At 52.3% G+C, this 17177-nt stretch overlaps 1 protein-coding gene and 1 long non-coding RNA gene across 4 annotated transcripts; one reads left to right on the top strand and one right to left on the bottom strand.

The window, feature by feature from the left end:
* Positions 1-787: 787 nt before the first annotated feature.
* DTYMK (deoxythymidylate kinase) lies at positions 788-10003 on the bottom strand. 2 transcript variants are annotated; one of them, XM_058698483.1, is made up of 5 exons: positions 9825-10003; positions 9003-9111; positions 6439-6529; positions 5499-5696; positions 788-1212 (listed from the first exon to the last, which is right to left on the bottom strand). In XM_058698483.1, the coding sequence occupies exons 1-5, from the start codon at positions 9952-9954 to the stop codon at positions 1102-1104; spliced, it is 639 nt and encodes a 212-aa protein (XP_058554466.1). In that variant the 5' UTR covers positions 9955-10003; the 3' UTR covers positions 788-1101. The 2 variants fall into 2 exon arrangements, with proteins under 2 accessions (XP_058554466.1, XP_058554476.1); XM_058698493.1 differs by lacking the exons at positions 9003-9111; positions 9825-10003 and adding an exon at positions 7837-8962.
* On the top strand, positions 1206-3655 carry LOC131494268 (uncharacterized). 2 transcript variants are annotated; one of them, XR_009253285.1, is made up of 3 exons: positions 1206-2494; positions 3291-3394; positions 3492-3655. It is a non-coding gene; the product is annotated as an uncharacterized LOC131494268 (long non-coding RNA). The 2 variants fall into 2 exon arrangements; XR_009253283.1 differs by having other exon boundaries at positions 3291-3655.
* Positions 10004-17177: the final 7174 nt, after the last annotated feature.

Below are 17177 nucleotides of genomic sequence, written 5' to 3'. Positions count from 1 at the left end.
CCAGGGGCCCCCAGTTGGGGGGGGCAGCGACTGTTTTCATCACAGGGCATGAGGCCTCGATTCTGTCAAAGAGCACAAAGGCAGCTAACGATGGTGAGGCCGGGCCACCACTGGGGGCGCGGGGGGACACCCGGCACTCCACAGTCTACCCTGTTCCCGACAGCTCTTGTTACCCAATGGTGACCTCCAGGGTGCGGCGCGGTCTGAGTGGACAGAACCAGCACCCTCTGATGGACAGATGCCTGAGGCTGACACCGTGCTGTCCCCAGGCCCCTCAGCAAGCAAAGGACACAGAACCCATCATTTCCTCCGTCCCCTTTGAGATGCCCCCTGAGGACCAGGACGCAGGGCCGGGCTGCCTTGGGCACGTCCGGGCCTGCGCCCCCGGCCCGGTGACCACAGACAAGAACCCAGACAAGCACGACCCTGCCCAGCACAGGCAAGTGTGGCCCTGGGCGCTGCCGCTGCGCAGGACCCTCGAGGCCACCGGCAGGTGCTGCCCAGGCTCCTCTCGTCACCTCTTACAATGTAGTGGTCACCCAGATACCACACCTCGGCTGCAGTCCCTCTGGATGGGGGCCCCCGCTGCACTGCCCTCAGCCCCGATTCTCTTCGCGCCCTCAGACCACTCACAGCAGCTTACGACGGGCCAGCACGCAGGTGCTCAGGGCCCAGCGGCGGCTGCCGGCAACGCCGGGCAGGGATCCCGAAGGCCCGGCCGGGGCTGGCCCGCTACGACCGCCTCTCCCTCACGCCCACGGCTGCTAAGGAGACGACTGCCCCGCAGGACGTTCCCCAAATCATTTTTATTAGTTCCTAGAAAAGATTCAGGAGCGTTTCAGCTGACTGCCGTTTCAATGAAACCGCGTGGATGCGGTCCCTCTGGAAGAGAAAACAGTAATTTACCGGGATCTCGGGGTAAAAGCGGGCGGAGGAAGCCTGCCCCGGGGGCACTGCGCGCACGGGGTCTCCGCGCCCCGTCACCTCACGACGGGCTGGCCTGCGGCTGCCGGCGCTGGTCCACGCATGCGCACGGCGTCGGGTCGTCCACCTCCCCAGCAGCTCCGCCCCGAGGGGCCACCGACGAGGGGCGCTGCGCGCCTACTTCCACAGCTCCCCCAGCGGCCTCTGCATGACGGCCCGGATGGTGTCCACGGAGAGGGCGTGGATCTCCTTGTGGACATCTTCGATGCTTTTGGAGGCGTCGACCATCTGTTCCCACAGGGGAGGCAGGGAGAGAGGGGACGGTTAATGCTTCTCGCCGTTCTCGCTGCGCGCGGGGACTCCAGGCGGGGCTGGGCTCCGGAGGGGCACCCCACGCCGCCGGGGTCCTTCACCCTCCCCTCTGACCTCTGGTCGTGGCTCAGGAAGGTGGGCTTTGCTCGTGTCCTGAGGACCAAGGCGTCCCGCACTCCTGCCATGGCCCCGACACAGGAGAAACACCCAGTCCTGCTCCCCATCAGCCCCCTCCCCTCGCCTCCCCACCCCGACCAGTCCAGCTCAGAGCACGCGCAGGGACTGCAGGGCCCGCCCGGCCGCAGCCCTGCCAGGTCGCTGCTCGGAACTCGAGCACGTTCTGCAAGAAGTCAGGCCTGGGGAGACGGTTTTGTCCTGACACAGCTGGGCTCCTGGGAGCACAGACCCACTCAGCTGTGGAACGATTTCGTGAAGTCTGGTTGCAGGAGTCGGAATGACCTCCTACACGGCCCGAGAGCCCATACCGGTGACACCCTCCTGAAGGCCTTCTAGACTGCATTCTGCACCCTGCATGCCAGGTGTGAACTGGCATACGGGCATGTCTCACACACGTATGAGCTCGCACACGGGTGTATCCCCCCATACATGTAAACACACACAGGCGTACCACACATGTATAAACACACATGGGAAAACCATACACATGTGTACCACACACACACACACACACACACACACACACACACACTGTATATAAACTCACACATGGCATATCACACAGAAACTTCTACATCTCTAGTCCTCTGAGGGCCTGGGAACAGACACAGCACAGCACCAACAAGCGCCCTGGGTCCCTGGACACTGATCTAGAAATACCTTTCGCCACAAAAAGCAACCAGGGAAACCTGGGGAGGCAACCGATTCTAGAGCTGGGCTGGAAAAATACAGGACAAATCCAGAAAATGTTCACGTGCTGGGGAGCAGAAGTGTAACAGGAGCCGTGGGGACGGGGGTCCCGTGGGCCAGACCTCGGCGGAACAGACTGTTGGTGGTAAAGCAGGAAAACACGGGTCTGTTCAGATACAGACGTAGAGGTGAACTGAAAACCTGATGAGCGATGAGACTCTTTGGTGGTTTTGAAGAATCTCATCACAAAACACGCATTAGTTACAGACGGAGAGTCCCCTCGCAGTGGGGCCCAGCAAGCACCCTGGAGGTGAACGTCACCGGTACGCGCACAGTGGGACATCGCTCAGCCGAGGGGCGGAAGGAGCTCCTGCCGTATGCAGGGACACAGGTGAGCCCAGGGGGTGGCAGGCTAAGTGAAGTAAGCCAGAGACAGACACCGTATGATTTCACGTGTACGTGGAATCTAAACAAACAAACAAAAAGCAGGAAGAGACGCATAAATGCAAAGATCGCACTGGTGGTTGCCAGAGGGGAAGGGGTGGGGGGGTGCAGGGGAGAGGGAGGGCCAGGCTTCCGGTTACGGGGTGGAGTCACGATGTGGAAGGCCCAGCCTGGGGACCACAGCCAGTGGCACATGCGGGTCCCATCACTGTGGTGCACACTAACCTTAACAGTGTGTGTCAGCTACACTTCAGTATAAATACCCGACAAAGCAAGCATCACCAGAAATGGGACAAGCCGAAATCCCACATGACATGGCAGGGTGCACTGGGAAGCCGACAGCCCGCTAATGCTACCCTGCCAGAGACGCACGACCTGAATCCAGTCGTGGGCAAACAGGAGAGGCCATCTGAGACTCACTACCACAACTGCTGTGAAACTTCCGAAGTGTCAGAGTCATGAAAGTCACAGGCTAAGGCCAGGCACGTGACTGTCCACGGAGTCATTTGTTAAAAAGGACATGAGTGGGAACCCGAACAGGGGGTAACCCAAATGGGCCTGGGGACCCAAAGGCGTTAAGTCCCAAATCTGACAGTACATGGCAGGGGGCAGGTGTTGGGTACAAATTCATTCTCGAATGGTCCTGGGAGAGAGTTTTATATACTATACTTGCAAGTTGTAACTTCTTCTTGTTATTTGCTTAAAAACTTTTCAAAAATAATGCTAAAAACGTTAATTTTCAGATAAACAAAAGCTGAGAATTCTATGCCAGGAGACCCACCCTACAGGGAACATTACAGAATGTTCTTAAGACTAAAGGAAGCGACACAAGATGAAAACTCAGGAGGTCGGGAAGGACAAGGGCACTAGCGCTGGTCGGTAGGAAACGGTTTCCTCTCCACTCACATTCCTGATCGCAGACATTTCTGTCTTATTCCTTGCAGATTTTGAAAAGTGTTCTAAATTCAGAATAACTTAAACCACGTAGAACTGATTGACAAAAGAAAAACAGAAATGGAACAGAACTTTGGAATTTCTGCATACGATATAATCAATCAGTATAAAAATGGGTTTAAAAGCTTATTGATATTAAACAAACTTAAAGGGATTTTATCTGGAGCTTCCATTTGTAGAAAGAAACACGCTGCTCACACCCCCAGCTCTGACGCGGGCACGTTGAACAGAAATGGAATGGTGTCCCCTGCTTTGCAAAAGTCTGTGTCAAAGACCGATGTTAGTACCGGTTTCGCTAACCAAAAGAAACCAACAAGGATTTTCGCTTTACTGGAAAGGGCGAAAAGGGCGCTCAGCATTGGTTTTGCAGCAAGGAGGCCCGCTGGGCTCCCTCCCCGGGACGGCCCTCCGCGTCCCCGCACCCCGCCGCCAGAGCTCTGTGTCTGCGAGTGTCTGAGCTTCACATCCATGGGTTATGGGCGCTCGTTAGCAAGATGGGTCACAAGGGCCTAGGAGAGGTGATTTTCTGGGTCTGGGAACATTCAGAAATGTTCCATATAAACTAACGGTAATCGCTTCTTTGCTTTAAGCCACTTTCCCTTACTGCCAGTCTCACAGGAACGCTGTCCTTGCACAGCAGGAGAAAGCACCCTGACGAGAGAGGCAGAATTCTGTGTGGGAGACGGGATGGGGCCACAGACAGGCAGCTCGAGGAAGCAGCATGAACCAGAGAAGACGGCCGAACTGGGAGCCAAAGCACTGGGAGCCAAAGCGACTCCCTTAGACCTCCCACAGCACAGCAGGGATGCGGCCCCTCTCAGCAGTGGAGCTTGCTGATGGTAAAGAAAACCAACATTCTCATTCCCGGGGCAGCCTCTGACCACACAGGGATAAGGGTGGGCCCGGGGAGCAGTGGGGAAGGGGCCGCTTTGGTGTCCATGGGGAGGGGGAAATGGGCCAGGTGAACGGGAGCGGTGCACTGAGGCGGAGGGAGCAGGGCTGAGGGGCACTACACCCAGGTAGACAGGGGCTGAGCTGCATGGGTGTGAGCCTGCGGGTGAGAGGAGGACATCCTCACAAGAGGAAAGGAAGAAAGGCCCCTTCCGGGGCTGGAACTGGTGGGACAGGGCTGGGAGGGAGGTAGCAAAGGACTCCCAGGTGTGGAGGCAGAACAGAGGGCCGCGCCCAAACCTGCCAGCTAGGACTTTCGAGATCAGAGGTGGAACAGACACAGCAAGCCAGAGTGCTACTCTGAGGTTACAAATGGAAGGCGGGGGTGCCCGAGTGGCTCAGTCAGTTGAGGGTCTGACATTTGGCTCCGGCTCAGGTCACGATCTCACGGTTCGTGGGATAGTCTCACGATGAGGCCGGCGCCGACAATGAGGAGCCTGCTGGGGATGCTGTCTCCCCTTTCTCTCTGCCCCTCCCCTGCTCGTGCTGTCTTTCAAAATAAATAACCTTAGGGGCGCCCGGGTGGCTCGGTCAGGTCAGTTAAGCATTTGACTTCGGCTCAGGTCATGATCTCGCGGTTTGTAGGTTCGAGCCCCACGTCGGGCTCTGTGCTGACAGCTCAGAGCCTAGACAGAGCCTGCTTCGGATTCTGTGTCTCCCTCTCTCTCTGCCTCTCCCCTGAGTGCACTCTCAGAAATAAACATTCTGAAATGTTTTTCAAAAATAAACATTAAAAAACAAAAATTAAAACAAAACCCAGAATAAAAAAAAAAACAAAAACAAGGCGAAGCGAGGTGTGACTTGTGGGTGGCATGATGCCAGCAGAGGAGCCCTGACCGCACGGGACTGCACTCTGGGAGCTGCCATCTAGTAAACTCTCCCCGACTCACCCGCCAGGCACCAAATTCCCTAGTTGTGCACAACCCACAAAGGACTGGGGTCTGCTGTGCACGGAAGCCCTGGAGGAGCCCCAGGCCCGCCAGGTGTCTCGGCTCAGCAGCAGGACTGAGGTGCCTTCTGGCGGCGATACCGGGAGACACCCTCACCTTCCAGTTCAGAGTCTTATCCGCCATCAGCTCATGGAAGCAACGCAGCGCCCGCTCCTGGAAGTTCCCATTCTCATAGCGTTCACGGCCAAACTCTCCCCGGGTGGCGGCCTCGGCCAGCCGTAACTGAAGGAACACCACGAGGTCCGGCTTCGGGAGGCCCACGTCCGGCTGCTTGCACCAGTCCAGGGAAAAATTCTGGCAACAGAGAACCCGACAGTTAGAGAAAGAAGCCATGACGGGGTCGAATTTTTGGTTTCAAAATTCCTAACAAAGGGGGAAAAACAAGCTAATGTGTGTCTGAGACAGCAAAGGGATCTCACTTCAAGTACGGCCCTGAATTGGATTCTGATTCAATCTATGTATGAAAACACAAGACCAATCAGACAGTTCCCGACAGAACTGGCGACTGAGCACGTGAGTGAATGATGGCGTCAGGAAAGGGCTCCTCTTTGTTAAGGTGACATTATGTTAGTGAGAAGTTATTTTGGGATGTGAACTGAAATGTTCACCAAGGAGCTAGTGACGTGCCCGGTGGGTCAGCTCAGAGACCAGAGGGTTCTGAGGCAGGTGATGGTGCTGGTGGTTATCGTCTTCTCTGCTGGTGCTTATGTGAACATTTCTAAATGAAAAGCAGAACAAACGGGCAGCATGGTCACTGCTGTTCTCCCCGTAGAACGACAAGTACATGGCACGGGGGGGGGGTGGGGTGGGGGGGGAGGAAAATTAATAGAAAACACCAGACACCCACCATGGAATGGAGGCGCTGATATGCTATCCGAGCAACACAGAGTTCTGACAACAATCTGGGTGCTCTTCCTCCCGATAAAGAGCCACTTAAACCAGCAAAGAGAGGGACCCTAGCAGTCCTAGAAGGCATTTTATGAACACACGGAGTCTGTACCTGCCACGATCACACTGGGGGCCAGGAGACACTCACCTCCTTGGCACTGGTGAAGGCGACACCAGAAAACGCGTATCTGTCAACAACGAGGGTGATGCCTTGGCTCAACTTCTTCTTAATTAATGGCCTAAAAAACAGAGTGCTTCTGAACTATGGTCCCGGCTTCACAGGTCCAGAGAATATAACTCACCAGTTCAGAAACCCATGCAATGAAGGGATTACTGGGCAGTGATTTGTAACTTTATTCTTGTTCAGAAAAGATCTGGATCTTCGCTTTAAAAAAATTTTTTTATGTTTATTTAAAAAAAATTTTTTTTTAACATTTATTTATTTTTGAGACAGAGAGAGACAGAGCATGAACGGGGGGGGGGGGGGGCGGGGGCGGAGAGAGAGAGAGACACAGAACCTGAAACAGGCTCTAGGCTCCGAGCTGTCAGCACAGAGCCCGATGCGGGGCTCAAACTCATGGACCGTGAGATCATGACCTGAGCCAAAGTCGGACGCTTAACCGACCGAGCCACCCAGGCGCCCCATGTTTATTTATTTTTGATAGAACACAGAGCGGGGAGAAGAGAGAGAGGGAGACACAGAATCCGAAGCAGGCTCCAGGCTCTGAGCTGTCAGCACAGAGCCTGACACGGGGCTTGAACCCATAGACCATGAGATCATGACCTGAGCTGAAGTTGGTCACCCAACCGACTGAGCCACCCAGGCACTCCTGGATCTTCTCTTTAGAAGATGCCACAGGAGCGTTCCCGGCAAAGCCCAACGTAGAAAAGACAAGTCCACTAAAGCACCACAGATACAAGTGACAAAGACGGATGAGCAAAGGGAAGCTTGGGGCTGTCTGGGTGGGGGTGCAGAGGGGCCAGGCTGCCCTGCTGAAAAGAAGCAGAACCCAGGAGGGCAAAGGAGCAGATGAGGCCAGGAGGACATATGATGACGCTTGCGGCCTCGAGCCTGAAGGATGGGACGAGGATACACAGGTGGCCAAGGGTGTTCCCGACCGGGTGATGGCTAGTCAGCCCCCAGCCCTGAGATCTCAGGTAGACAGGCACAGAAGGGAGTAGAAAATGGCTAAATTGCTATTTAGGGAAGTAAAAGAAATCCCTAATTTCCAGGAATGAATTCCTGCATGGAGTGGGAAGGTGCCCCTGGAGGACTGGTGGGCAGAGACGGGGAAGGAAGTGCAGGGTGCTGCCCCCATTCTGTGAGGGCAGTGCCACCCAGTCTGTGCCCCCGGACTGTACAGAAGCCAGAAGACAAGTATCTCTGGGAACCAGCAATTGAGTCAATTAAGAAGCAGAGCAAAAAGGTGGACAATCAAAGGGCTGGAGGAAATCAGCAGTTTCTTCACAGAAGTGCTTCAGAACAGCCCAGGTTAACCGGGCACTCATTCCCAGGCCTGCCTGTCCAGCTGGACTCGATCCTCACCTGGATCTACAAGAGGGGCCACCATGGCCACGATGCTGATGAGGCAGCTGTGGCTGAGAGGGGCTGCGTGGGACCAAGGTCACACAACTGGTGGGCAATGGTGCCAGATGTGAACCTGGCATCTGACCGGTCACCCGAGGACTTTCGCATCTGACTGAGCAAATGGTAGTGGCTGGAATGACCTGAAGGAGGAGTGGTGCCACACGCAGACCTGTGTGCCAGGGACAAGATCACTCGCTAGGAAGTGGAGTCAGCATTATTTTTCATTTCTAAGTGGACTTATTTTTCTACAAAGCCACAAAAAGCAAAGTCAGACCAATTATGTCCATGAATTCCAGATGTAGTAAAGATTATAAAAATGATCTCACTTTCTTCTAATACTTGGAGTGGGAAGACCTTTCCAAATAAGACACAGGTGATCCAGAAGAAAGCAGCGTAGGCTTGCTCATAAGGGGGGACAGTGCAAAGCCGTCAGCAGGCATCTAGCTGCATCTACTGTGGAGCAGCCTTTCTGAAAAGCTCCCCAGAGCCACAGGGAAGTCAGAACTCTGCAGGCCAGAATTAGGAAGCAAGTAGGAGGTGGTTTGTATGGGAGGATCCCATTTATTTATGTTACAAAACAAAACAAGCCCAACAACACAGGTGTATGTACATGGAAACAAAAGCACCTAAAAGCATACCCCACAGGCACTGTGTAAAAGTTACATGTTGAGGGAAGAGGCTGAGTAAGAGGAGGCAAAACAAAAGGGGCGGGAGAAGGTAAACTGTGAACTTCAGTTACTAATGTGTCAACATCAGTTCACCCGCTGTAACAAGTTAACTCGCTGATCTAACCAATAACATGAGAAATGGAGGAGGGGGTAGGGACAGGGGTATGGAGCAACTCTGACCTTTTCACCAGCTTTTCTGTATACCTAAACGTACCCTAAATAATGCCTATTAATAACAGAAAGGTGGCAGGGCAGGAGGAAGGAAAAGCACTAATCAGTGTTCTTTGGGAACTATGGAGCTCTAAGACCTCGGGTCACGGGGGACGAGCCTGACACTTTTAAAAGTGTCATTACTGGCGTTCCTGCGAACACCCTTCAGAATCAAGAGCTGCCGTTCACCCAGGCTCAAGAAGGAAGCAGCACACCAGGAAGGGACGGCACAAAGGTTGTTTTTACACTTGCTCCCAGCGGTTCGCGGAGAAAAGCAGGTGCACCGAGTGATCTTCCACCTCGCTCTTCTTTTCCAAGTAGGAACTCAGAAGTTTGCCAATTTCAGTTGATCTTTCTAAAAAAAGAGAAGAGGGGGTGACACAAAAGTGAGGACAGTCTCTCCACCTGAAGTAGAATATAGCTGGGGCTGAGCTTCCGGTCCCACACTCAAGTCGAACTTTGTTTTATGGTACCACGTGTGTACACAGGTTCACACCTCCCCCTGAAGCCAAAGGAGCTTCCCTGAGACAGGGCAGCAGCGTGCACACACGATAGGACGAAAAATGCTTTAAGAAAAGGAAATGAGGGCACAAAGTAGTTATCTCGAAAGAAGTATTCATAAGATTTGCAGACTGATTAGAACGGTATTCAAAAAAGCATTTTACCCTCATTTCCCTACCCATTTCGTAGGCCTTAAGGTGTTTTTGGATAACGTAAGCACTGACGAAATTTTCGTAAGCACTTTGGAGATCAAAAGTTTTACTTTACAAACTAAAAATATCCCATACCGCCCCCCCCCCCCCCCCCCCCCCCGCCGGGAGCAAACAGCTATCCAGAAAACCAAAAGCAGACACTGGGGTACGGACTACACATCAGCGCCAGGACACTGCTTGGGGTGACAGATCGGGTCGTCACCTCGAGACACCAGTCTCCTGAGTGTACGACCACGTCACGACCCCTATTTAGAGAGTGCCGCCGGGTCGTACGTCCACTACAGACCCACGGAGCCGCACAAACACCAGACCGAGCGGGACCGCGCACCGTCCGCCCCGCCGGCGCCACACCCACCCGGGAAGCGAAGCAGCTCGGCACGGTGGCCCGAGGCGCACAGCGTGGCCACCAGCTTGCGGCTCTGCGTGCTCTTTCCCGCGCGATCCACGCCCTCCAGCACGATGAGGGCTCCGCGCCGGCCCGCCATCGCGGCGCCTTCCCGCCACCCGCCGCGGTCCCGGGCCGCCCCGCCTTTCAGAGCGTCCATTGGCGGGCGTCCGCGGCGCGCGCTGTGATTGGCTGAAAGGGGCGCGGTCGCAGTGCGCTCTGGGAAGAACCGCTAGCCGCGGCGCGTGGCGGGCCCGGCTGAAATAACTGCGTCAGCGGAGCGCCGCCCGCGCGCGCTCTGGGATTGACTAAGGTGGGCCGTCTTCACTGCCGCACGCTGGGATTGGCTGCTGGCCCAGGGGTGGGGCGGAGGCTCTCTGGTCGGACACTGCCCCTTCCGGCGGAGTCCCAGTCTCCGGGCCCGGGCTGCGGCCGCTGTGGCCCAGGGTTGCGGGCCGTGCCTCGGGTGGACGGACTGAGCTGTCCCGTGGCGGCCGTGTAGTTCCGCGACAGTCGCGGGGAAGCGGTGGCGTTGTCGCTGTTCCTGAGGCCCGGGGTGCGCTTCAGAAGACACAGGCGGGCTCTCGGGAGAGGGACGGGGGCAGCTGTTCCGCCGCCTTGTGCCGGACTCCTGCCGTGGGGCGACGGCAAGTGGGGGGGGGGGTAGCTTCAGGGTGGAGAGGAGCTCCTGGAGTCCGGAAAGTGGCCTCTCCTGTGTGCTGATGTCATGTTAGGGACACCCGGGCCGTTTGGGGTGCTTCAGGTGAGACTGTACTCCTGCGGAGTCCGCCGGCCTCGCCTGGTGAGGGCGCTGTACCACCGTCGGGATCCCGCCCTCACCACCTGCTCGCTTCCCGGGGGGCCCTGCCCAGGTGCCGTCACATGGGGAGCAGGACACACAAGCTCAGGTGGTAATCAGCTGGGGGCCACGTTTCCCGGAATAGCCTCCATAACTGGATTAGAGATTGCGGATCGGAGGCAGTTGCAGGTAGAATTTTCTAGCGAGCCTCCTGGAGCACAGGCTTCCCTGCTGCAGCCCAGGAGACTGCCGAGGCTTCCCGCACCACCCACCTCCTCGGTCGCGATCTCCCTGACTTTTCCCCCCAGGTCTTAGGGTTTGTACAAGACCCTGATGCCGCTCTTACCCAAGACACCTGGAATAACTTTATGTTTCCCCGACCGACCTTTGCCTGATTTGGTTTTCGGTTCTGGAAAAGGTGATAGATTATATCATCATTCCAAATCGTTTGCCTCATTCCTCGATGTCGATCTTCAGCGTATGACTTCCAACGCTGCTGTAATCAGAGATGACACGCACACTCTGAGGCAGAAGCTTTAAAAGCTGGTGTGTGGTTCATCCATCCCCTCTTTGCCCCCAGTGTGAAAAGGGCTTTTGCATGGTTATGACTCTTTGTTCGTGCTGATCCCAGAGAGAAGGCCTGCAGCCCCTGCCGCTGATGGCACGGCAGGAGTTAAGCCAGCGGGATTCCCTGTCCCTGATCCTGGGATCCCTTGTTACTGCAGCATGGCCTAGGAGGAGCTCACTGATACAAAGGTGGTGCTTAATGTTCGGGGTGGGGAAGTAACATCCACTTGTTTGGTGTCTCCTGTTCTAAAATGTCCATCTCCTTGCCTTCGAAAGTGTGGAAAGGATTAGAGTGGGGATGAGAACCTTCGCAGGGTCGGCAGGGCCCAGGGTAGCCTTGTGCCACGTCTGCAGGATGAGCTCACCAGGCTGCCGGGGAGGAACGTGAATGCAGGGACTTCCTGGCTGCCGGTGGAAATGGAGGAGCCTGGCCGTTGAGGGTCTTGGGTGCTGGGTGCTGGTGGGGGTGCCCTTTTGACTGCAGAAACGGCTAACCTGGCACAAGCACGGTGATGTTAAGGTACAGCAAACAGTTGTGCTTCCATCGCTAAGGACATGTCACACCTCTCAAATATCAGGATGACTAACCGCCCCTGTCAGAATCCCAACCTCACTGTGGCTTAAATCACCAGGATATTTCATTATCTCATATAACTCGAAGTTCAGAGTTAGGCAGCTGAGAGAGAACGGCTTCCTTTGCTAGGTGGTGTTGAAGGTCAGGTCCACATTTTAGTTCTACTTTTCCCTCATGGTCACAGGGTGACTTCCGCCTCTTCTTGCATCCGGTGCTGATCTCATAGCCCTGCGGTGGGCAGAGGAGCACCATTGGCTCTGGACATCGGTCTCCTTTCTGCTCTGCCACGGTGGGGGAGTCAGGTCTCAGGCCTGATTTTCAGCATGGTCTGTCTTGAAGCAGTGAGTCCTCTTCCCCAGACCACGGAGGCCTTGTAGGTGGGCACAGGACATCCACTTCATGGACGACGTTATGCACTTCCGGGTCTAAGTGTGCTTGGAGACAGAGGTGAAATAAAATGGGTTGTAAGTTGAGAGTTGGTGACACTGGCTGATGGGCACACAGAGCTTCTTAGGTCCTCTCTACTCTTAATGTGTTTGCGATTGTCCATTAAAAAACAAAAAGACTTGGGGTGCCCGGCTGGCTCACAGTTGGTGGAGTGTGCGACTTGATCTCAGGGTTGTGAGTTCGAGCCCTACACTGGGTGTAGAGGTTACTTAAAAATAAAATCTTAAAAAAAAAAATCACTAAAACCCTTTTACTGTTGCCTCCTCAGGTGTGTTGTACCTTCCACCTCGCAGGATTGTGTCAGACACTGGTGCTGTGGAGCAAAGATCCTCTCGCTGTGTTAGCTTGGCTACCATATCGAAACACCACAGACCGGGAGGCTCAGATGGCACCAGTCTTTCTACCACGGTGTGGAGAGAGATCTCTGGCGTCTCTTCCTCCTCTTAATTACTTTTCCAAATACAGTCACACTGTGGGCTAGGATTCATCCTATGAGTTTGGGGGGATATTCAGTCCATAGCACTCACCTACTTCCAGAAGACTGCTGGGCACATCAGTGCCTTACCAGACTCTTTTTCCCAGCCCCACTTGCAGTTAGGTGTGGCCAAGTAACTGCCAATTAAACGTGAGTAGGGGGGGGCACCTGGGTGGCTCAGTTGGTTAAGCGTCTGATTTTGGCCCAGGTCGTGAGCTCACAGTTCGTGAGTGTTGTCAACAAGAGCCTGCTTCAGATCCTTGGTCCCTCTCTCTCTGCCTCCCCGCCAAATAAACATTTAAAAAATAAATAAATGTGAGTAGATACGGTGTGTGCTCCTTGAGACAGCAAACAGTACTCTCCCTTTGCCCACTGCTCCCTCTTGTTGCAACCCAGCCTTGCCTTTGCTGCTGATGACAAAGCTCCCTGGGGGAGACACCATGCTTGGAGGAATCTGGGCCCCTGAGTGACCCCAGGGAGCATGGTTGCCACATCCTGGACTCTACATTGGGACTGTTACAGAAGAAATAAAATTCTGTCTTTTCCAAGCCACTGGATCTTGGTTGGTTTTCTTTATGTCAGAGTAGCTTACTCTTCCCCAAAATGCCCCCCAACTGTTTCTCGATTAGGGGACATTTTGATGGTCACAACTTGGGAAAGTGCTATCTAGTGAGTAGAAGCCAGGGATGCTGTTAAGCATCCTACAGGGCACAGCACAGCCCCCCTCCCCACCCCCACCTGCACAGCAAAGAGTTTTCCGGCCCAGGGTGTCAACAGTGCTGAGATTGAGAAACCTGCTCTTAAGTACGTTGCAGTAACAGTAGACAGTAAGGGAGTCATCTCTGATAGTTTCTAAAACAGGGTCTCTGTAAGAGAATTCATCAGCTTTGTCACGTGAACGAAAGACGACAAATGGTTATCTGGAAGAAGTTACTCTTTTTAATTCTTAAGAGAGAGACAGAGCATGAGCAGGGGAGGGGCAGAGAGAGAGGGAGACACAGAAGCTGAAGCAGGCTCCAGGCTGTGAGCTGTTCGCACAGACCCTGACGCCAGGCTCGAACTCATGAAACACGAGATCATGGCCAAAAAGTGTAGAAACATACTTAGCGGAGTGTCAGTTGGTATTATTTTCCCTTGGGCAATTCATTTAGAAGTATCAACACTTAGAACATGCCATAGTTTTTGAGCCAGCAATTCCATTTCTAAGAATTTATCCTAAAGGGCTAATAGGACAGTGTGTAAATTAGAGCTGTCCACAACCATTGCTACTCCTCCCATTGAGAGGTGTGTTTAATTCCCCTCCCCTCAAATCGGAGTTGGCCCCAACAATTTGCTTGACCAATAAAATGTAGTGAGGTGTCTTGGGACTTCCAAGGGGCATTCACAAGTATTGCAGCTTCTACGGAGGCCTGGAGATCTCGGGAAGCCCTGCATGGCCATGTGCGAAGTACTACCACGTGGGACAGCTATGCTGGAGAGGTCCTGTGTAAGTGCCCTGGTCCATAATGCCGGTTGAATGCCACCTTCCAGCCACCCCAGTGATCTCTACAGTATCCCATAGAAAAAAGAATCTCCTGCTTGAGCCCTGCTGCAATGTGTGACTCATAAAAATTGTAAGTGATAGTAAAATGGTTCCTTTAAGCCACTGTTTTCAGGTAGTTTATTATGCAGGAATAAATAACTGGAACACACAGATACATACAGCCATATGAATAAATGTTCAACAGGGCATCATTTATGGTAACGAAAAATTGAAAACAATCAAAATATTAAACATCTATTGTTAAAATGTGGTACACCAATGAAAATATATCTAGTCAACAAAATGAAGTAGAATTGAGTAAAACACGGCCAGATGTTTGCCAAGAGTATTAAGTTAGAGATGTAAATAGTAGAAAAATGGATAGTATGATTCACCAAGAAGAAAACCAACAGCCTAATTTAAAAAATGGGCAGAATTTATGAACAGACACTTCACAAAGGAAGATCTACAGATGGCAAATATATGTGTGAAAAAGTGCTCAAAATCATGTCATTAGGGAATTGCAAAAAACAAAGAACTCTCTCTACACACCTGTTAGAATGGCCCAAATCTGGAACACTTATGACACCAGGTGCCAGTGAGGATACGGGGCAACAGGAACTCTCATTCATTGCTGATGGAAATGCAAAATGATACGACCACTTTGGAAGACAGTTTGGTAGTTTCCTACAAACGTAGACAATCTTACACTTCTTTGTGTTTAACAAAAGGAATTGAAAACATGTCCACACAAAAACCTGTATACAAGTGATTATACTATGGGAATGCAAACTGGTGCAGCCACTATGGAAAACAGTATGGAGTTTCCTCAAAAAATTAAAAATAGAACTATCCTATGACCCAGCAATTGCACTACTAGAATGAAATCTTGCCATTTGCAACTACATGGATGAAACTAGAGGGTATTATGGTAAGTGAAATTAGAGAAAGACAAATATCATATGACTTCACTCATATGAGGACTTTGAGAGACAAAAATGATGAACATAAGGGAAGGGAAGCAAAAAAAATATAAGAACAGGGATGGGGACAAAACAAGAGACTCAAATATGGAGAACAAACAGGGTTACTGGAGGGGTTGTGGGAGGGGGGATGGGCTCAATGGGTAAGGGGAACTAAGGAATCTACTTCTGAAATCATTGTTGCACCATATGCTAACTAACTTGGATGTAAATTTAAAAAAATGACTATACTAGCTTTATTCATAATTTCCAAAACTTGGAAGCAACCAAGATCTCTTTCAGTAGGTGAATGGGTAAACTATGGTACACCCAATGAAATATTACTCAGCGTTAATAAGAAATGAGCTGTCAAATCACAAAAAAAGCATGGAGGTGGGGCACATGGGTGGCTTGGTCAGTTAAGCATCTGAATTCGGTCACGATCTCACGTTTCCTGAGTTCAAGCCCCACGTCAGGCTCTGTGCTGACAGCTCGGAGCCTGGAGCCTGCTTACGATTCTGTGTCTCCCTCTTTCTCTGCCCGGCCGCCACTCGAGATCTGTTTCTGTCTCTGTCAAAAATAAATAAACATTAAAAAAAAAAGCATGGAAGAAACTTAAATGCATGTTGCTAAGTGAAAGAAGCCAATCTGAAAAGGCTACATACTGTGTGATTCCAACTATATGACATTTTGGGAAAGGGAAAACTATGCAGTAAGATCAGTGTTTGCTAGGGGTTATGGGGAGTGGGGAGAGAGCTGGAAAGGTGGAGCACAGGATTTTTCGGGCAGAGAAACAATTCTGTATATTATACACGTCATTATACATTTGTCAAAACCCATGGAATGTTCAATAGAGTGAACCCTAATGTTAACTATGGACTTTAATAGTAATGTATCAATATTATTTAATTTTTTTTAAAGTTTATTTTTGAGAGAGAGAGAGAGAGAGAGAGAGACAGAATCTGAAGTGAGCCCTGCACCGTCAGCACAGAGCCTGACTGGGGGCTTGAACTCAGGAACCATGAAATCATGACCTGAGCTGAAGTCTGACACTTAACGGACTGAGCCACCCAGGCACCCCTCATCAGTTATAATAAATGTACCACAGTAATGCAAATTATATCGGGGCTGTGTGTACACACACGTGTATGTGTTTAAGGATAAAAGGTATATAGGACCTTTTGTCAATTTTTCTGTAAACTTAAAACTACTCTAAAAGACAAAGTCTATTTAGTTAAAAAACAACAACAACAACAACAAAAAACCAACCATGGCCATTTAAAACAAAAAAGGTCGGTAGTGGGGCGCCTGGGTGGCTCAATCAGTTAAGCATCCGACTTCGGCTCAGGTCATGATCTTGCGGTCCGTGGGTTCAGGCCCCACATCGGGCTCTGTGCTGACAGCTCAGAGCCTGGAGCCTGTTTCGGATTCTGTGTCTCCCTCTCTCTGACCCTCCCCCGTTCATGCTCTGTCTCAAAAATAAATAAACATTAAAAAAAAAAAAGGTCGGTAGTGTCCAATTATGTGCATTTTTTCATCAAGCACAGAAAGGGGACCAGAAGGGATGCACCCAACCTGCTAACATTCGGATTCAAAGGTGAATGAGACAGAGATCTGTACCCTTAGGAGGTGGGGAAAGTCGAAATTCCTGTACGGCTTGAATTTTTTCAGCGAACGTAACAAATGGAAATTCGTTAGTGTTTGACAGGTTTAGGGGAGAGTCACGAGGGGGCTACATGTTTATACACGCATCCCGAATAACGAAACTCCCCTGGTCAGGGTGTGCTAACTTGCGGGAGGGCACGCTGGAACCCCCGGGGCCCGGGCCCCTTCTCCCCAGCACCGCGGCCGACGTGGCGCGCCCGCGCTCTACCTGCACGTGCGTCGCCCACCGCCCTGCCGGACGCTGGCGACACCGCGCGCGCTCGCCGTACCACACTCGTCACACCCGACCCGCACCTGTTATGTGCCAGCGCT

The sequence above is a fragment of the Neofelis nebulosa genome, chromosome 2 (genome assembly GCF_028018385.1).
Source record: "Neofelis nebulosa isolate mNeoNeb1 chromosome 2, mNeoNeb1.pri, whole genome shotgun sequence".
In the NCBI taxonomy this organism is placed as follows: Eukaryota; Metazoa; Chordata; class Mammalia; order Carnivora; family Felidae; genus Neofelis; species Neofelis nebulosa.
Note: the sequence above shows the minus strand (reverse complement) of the source record. Positions and strands in the feature narration are given on the sequence as shown.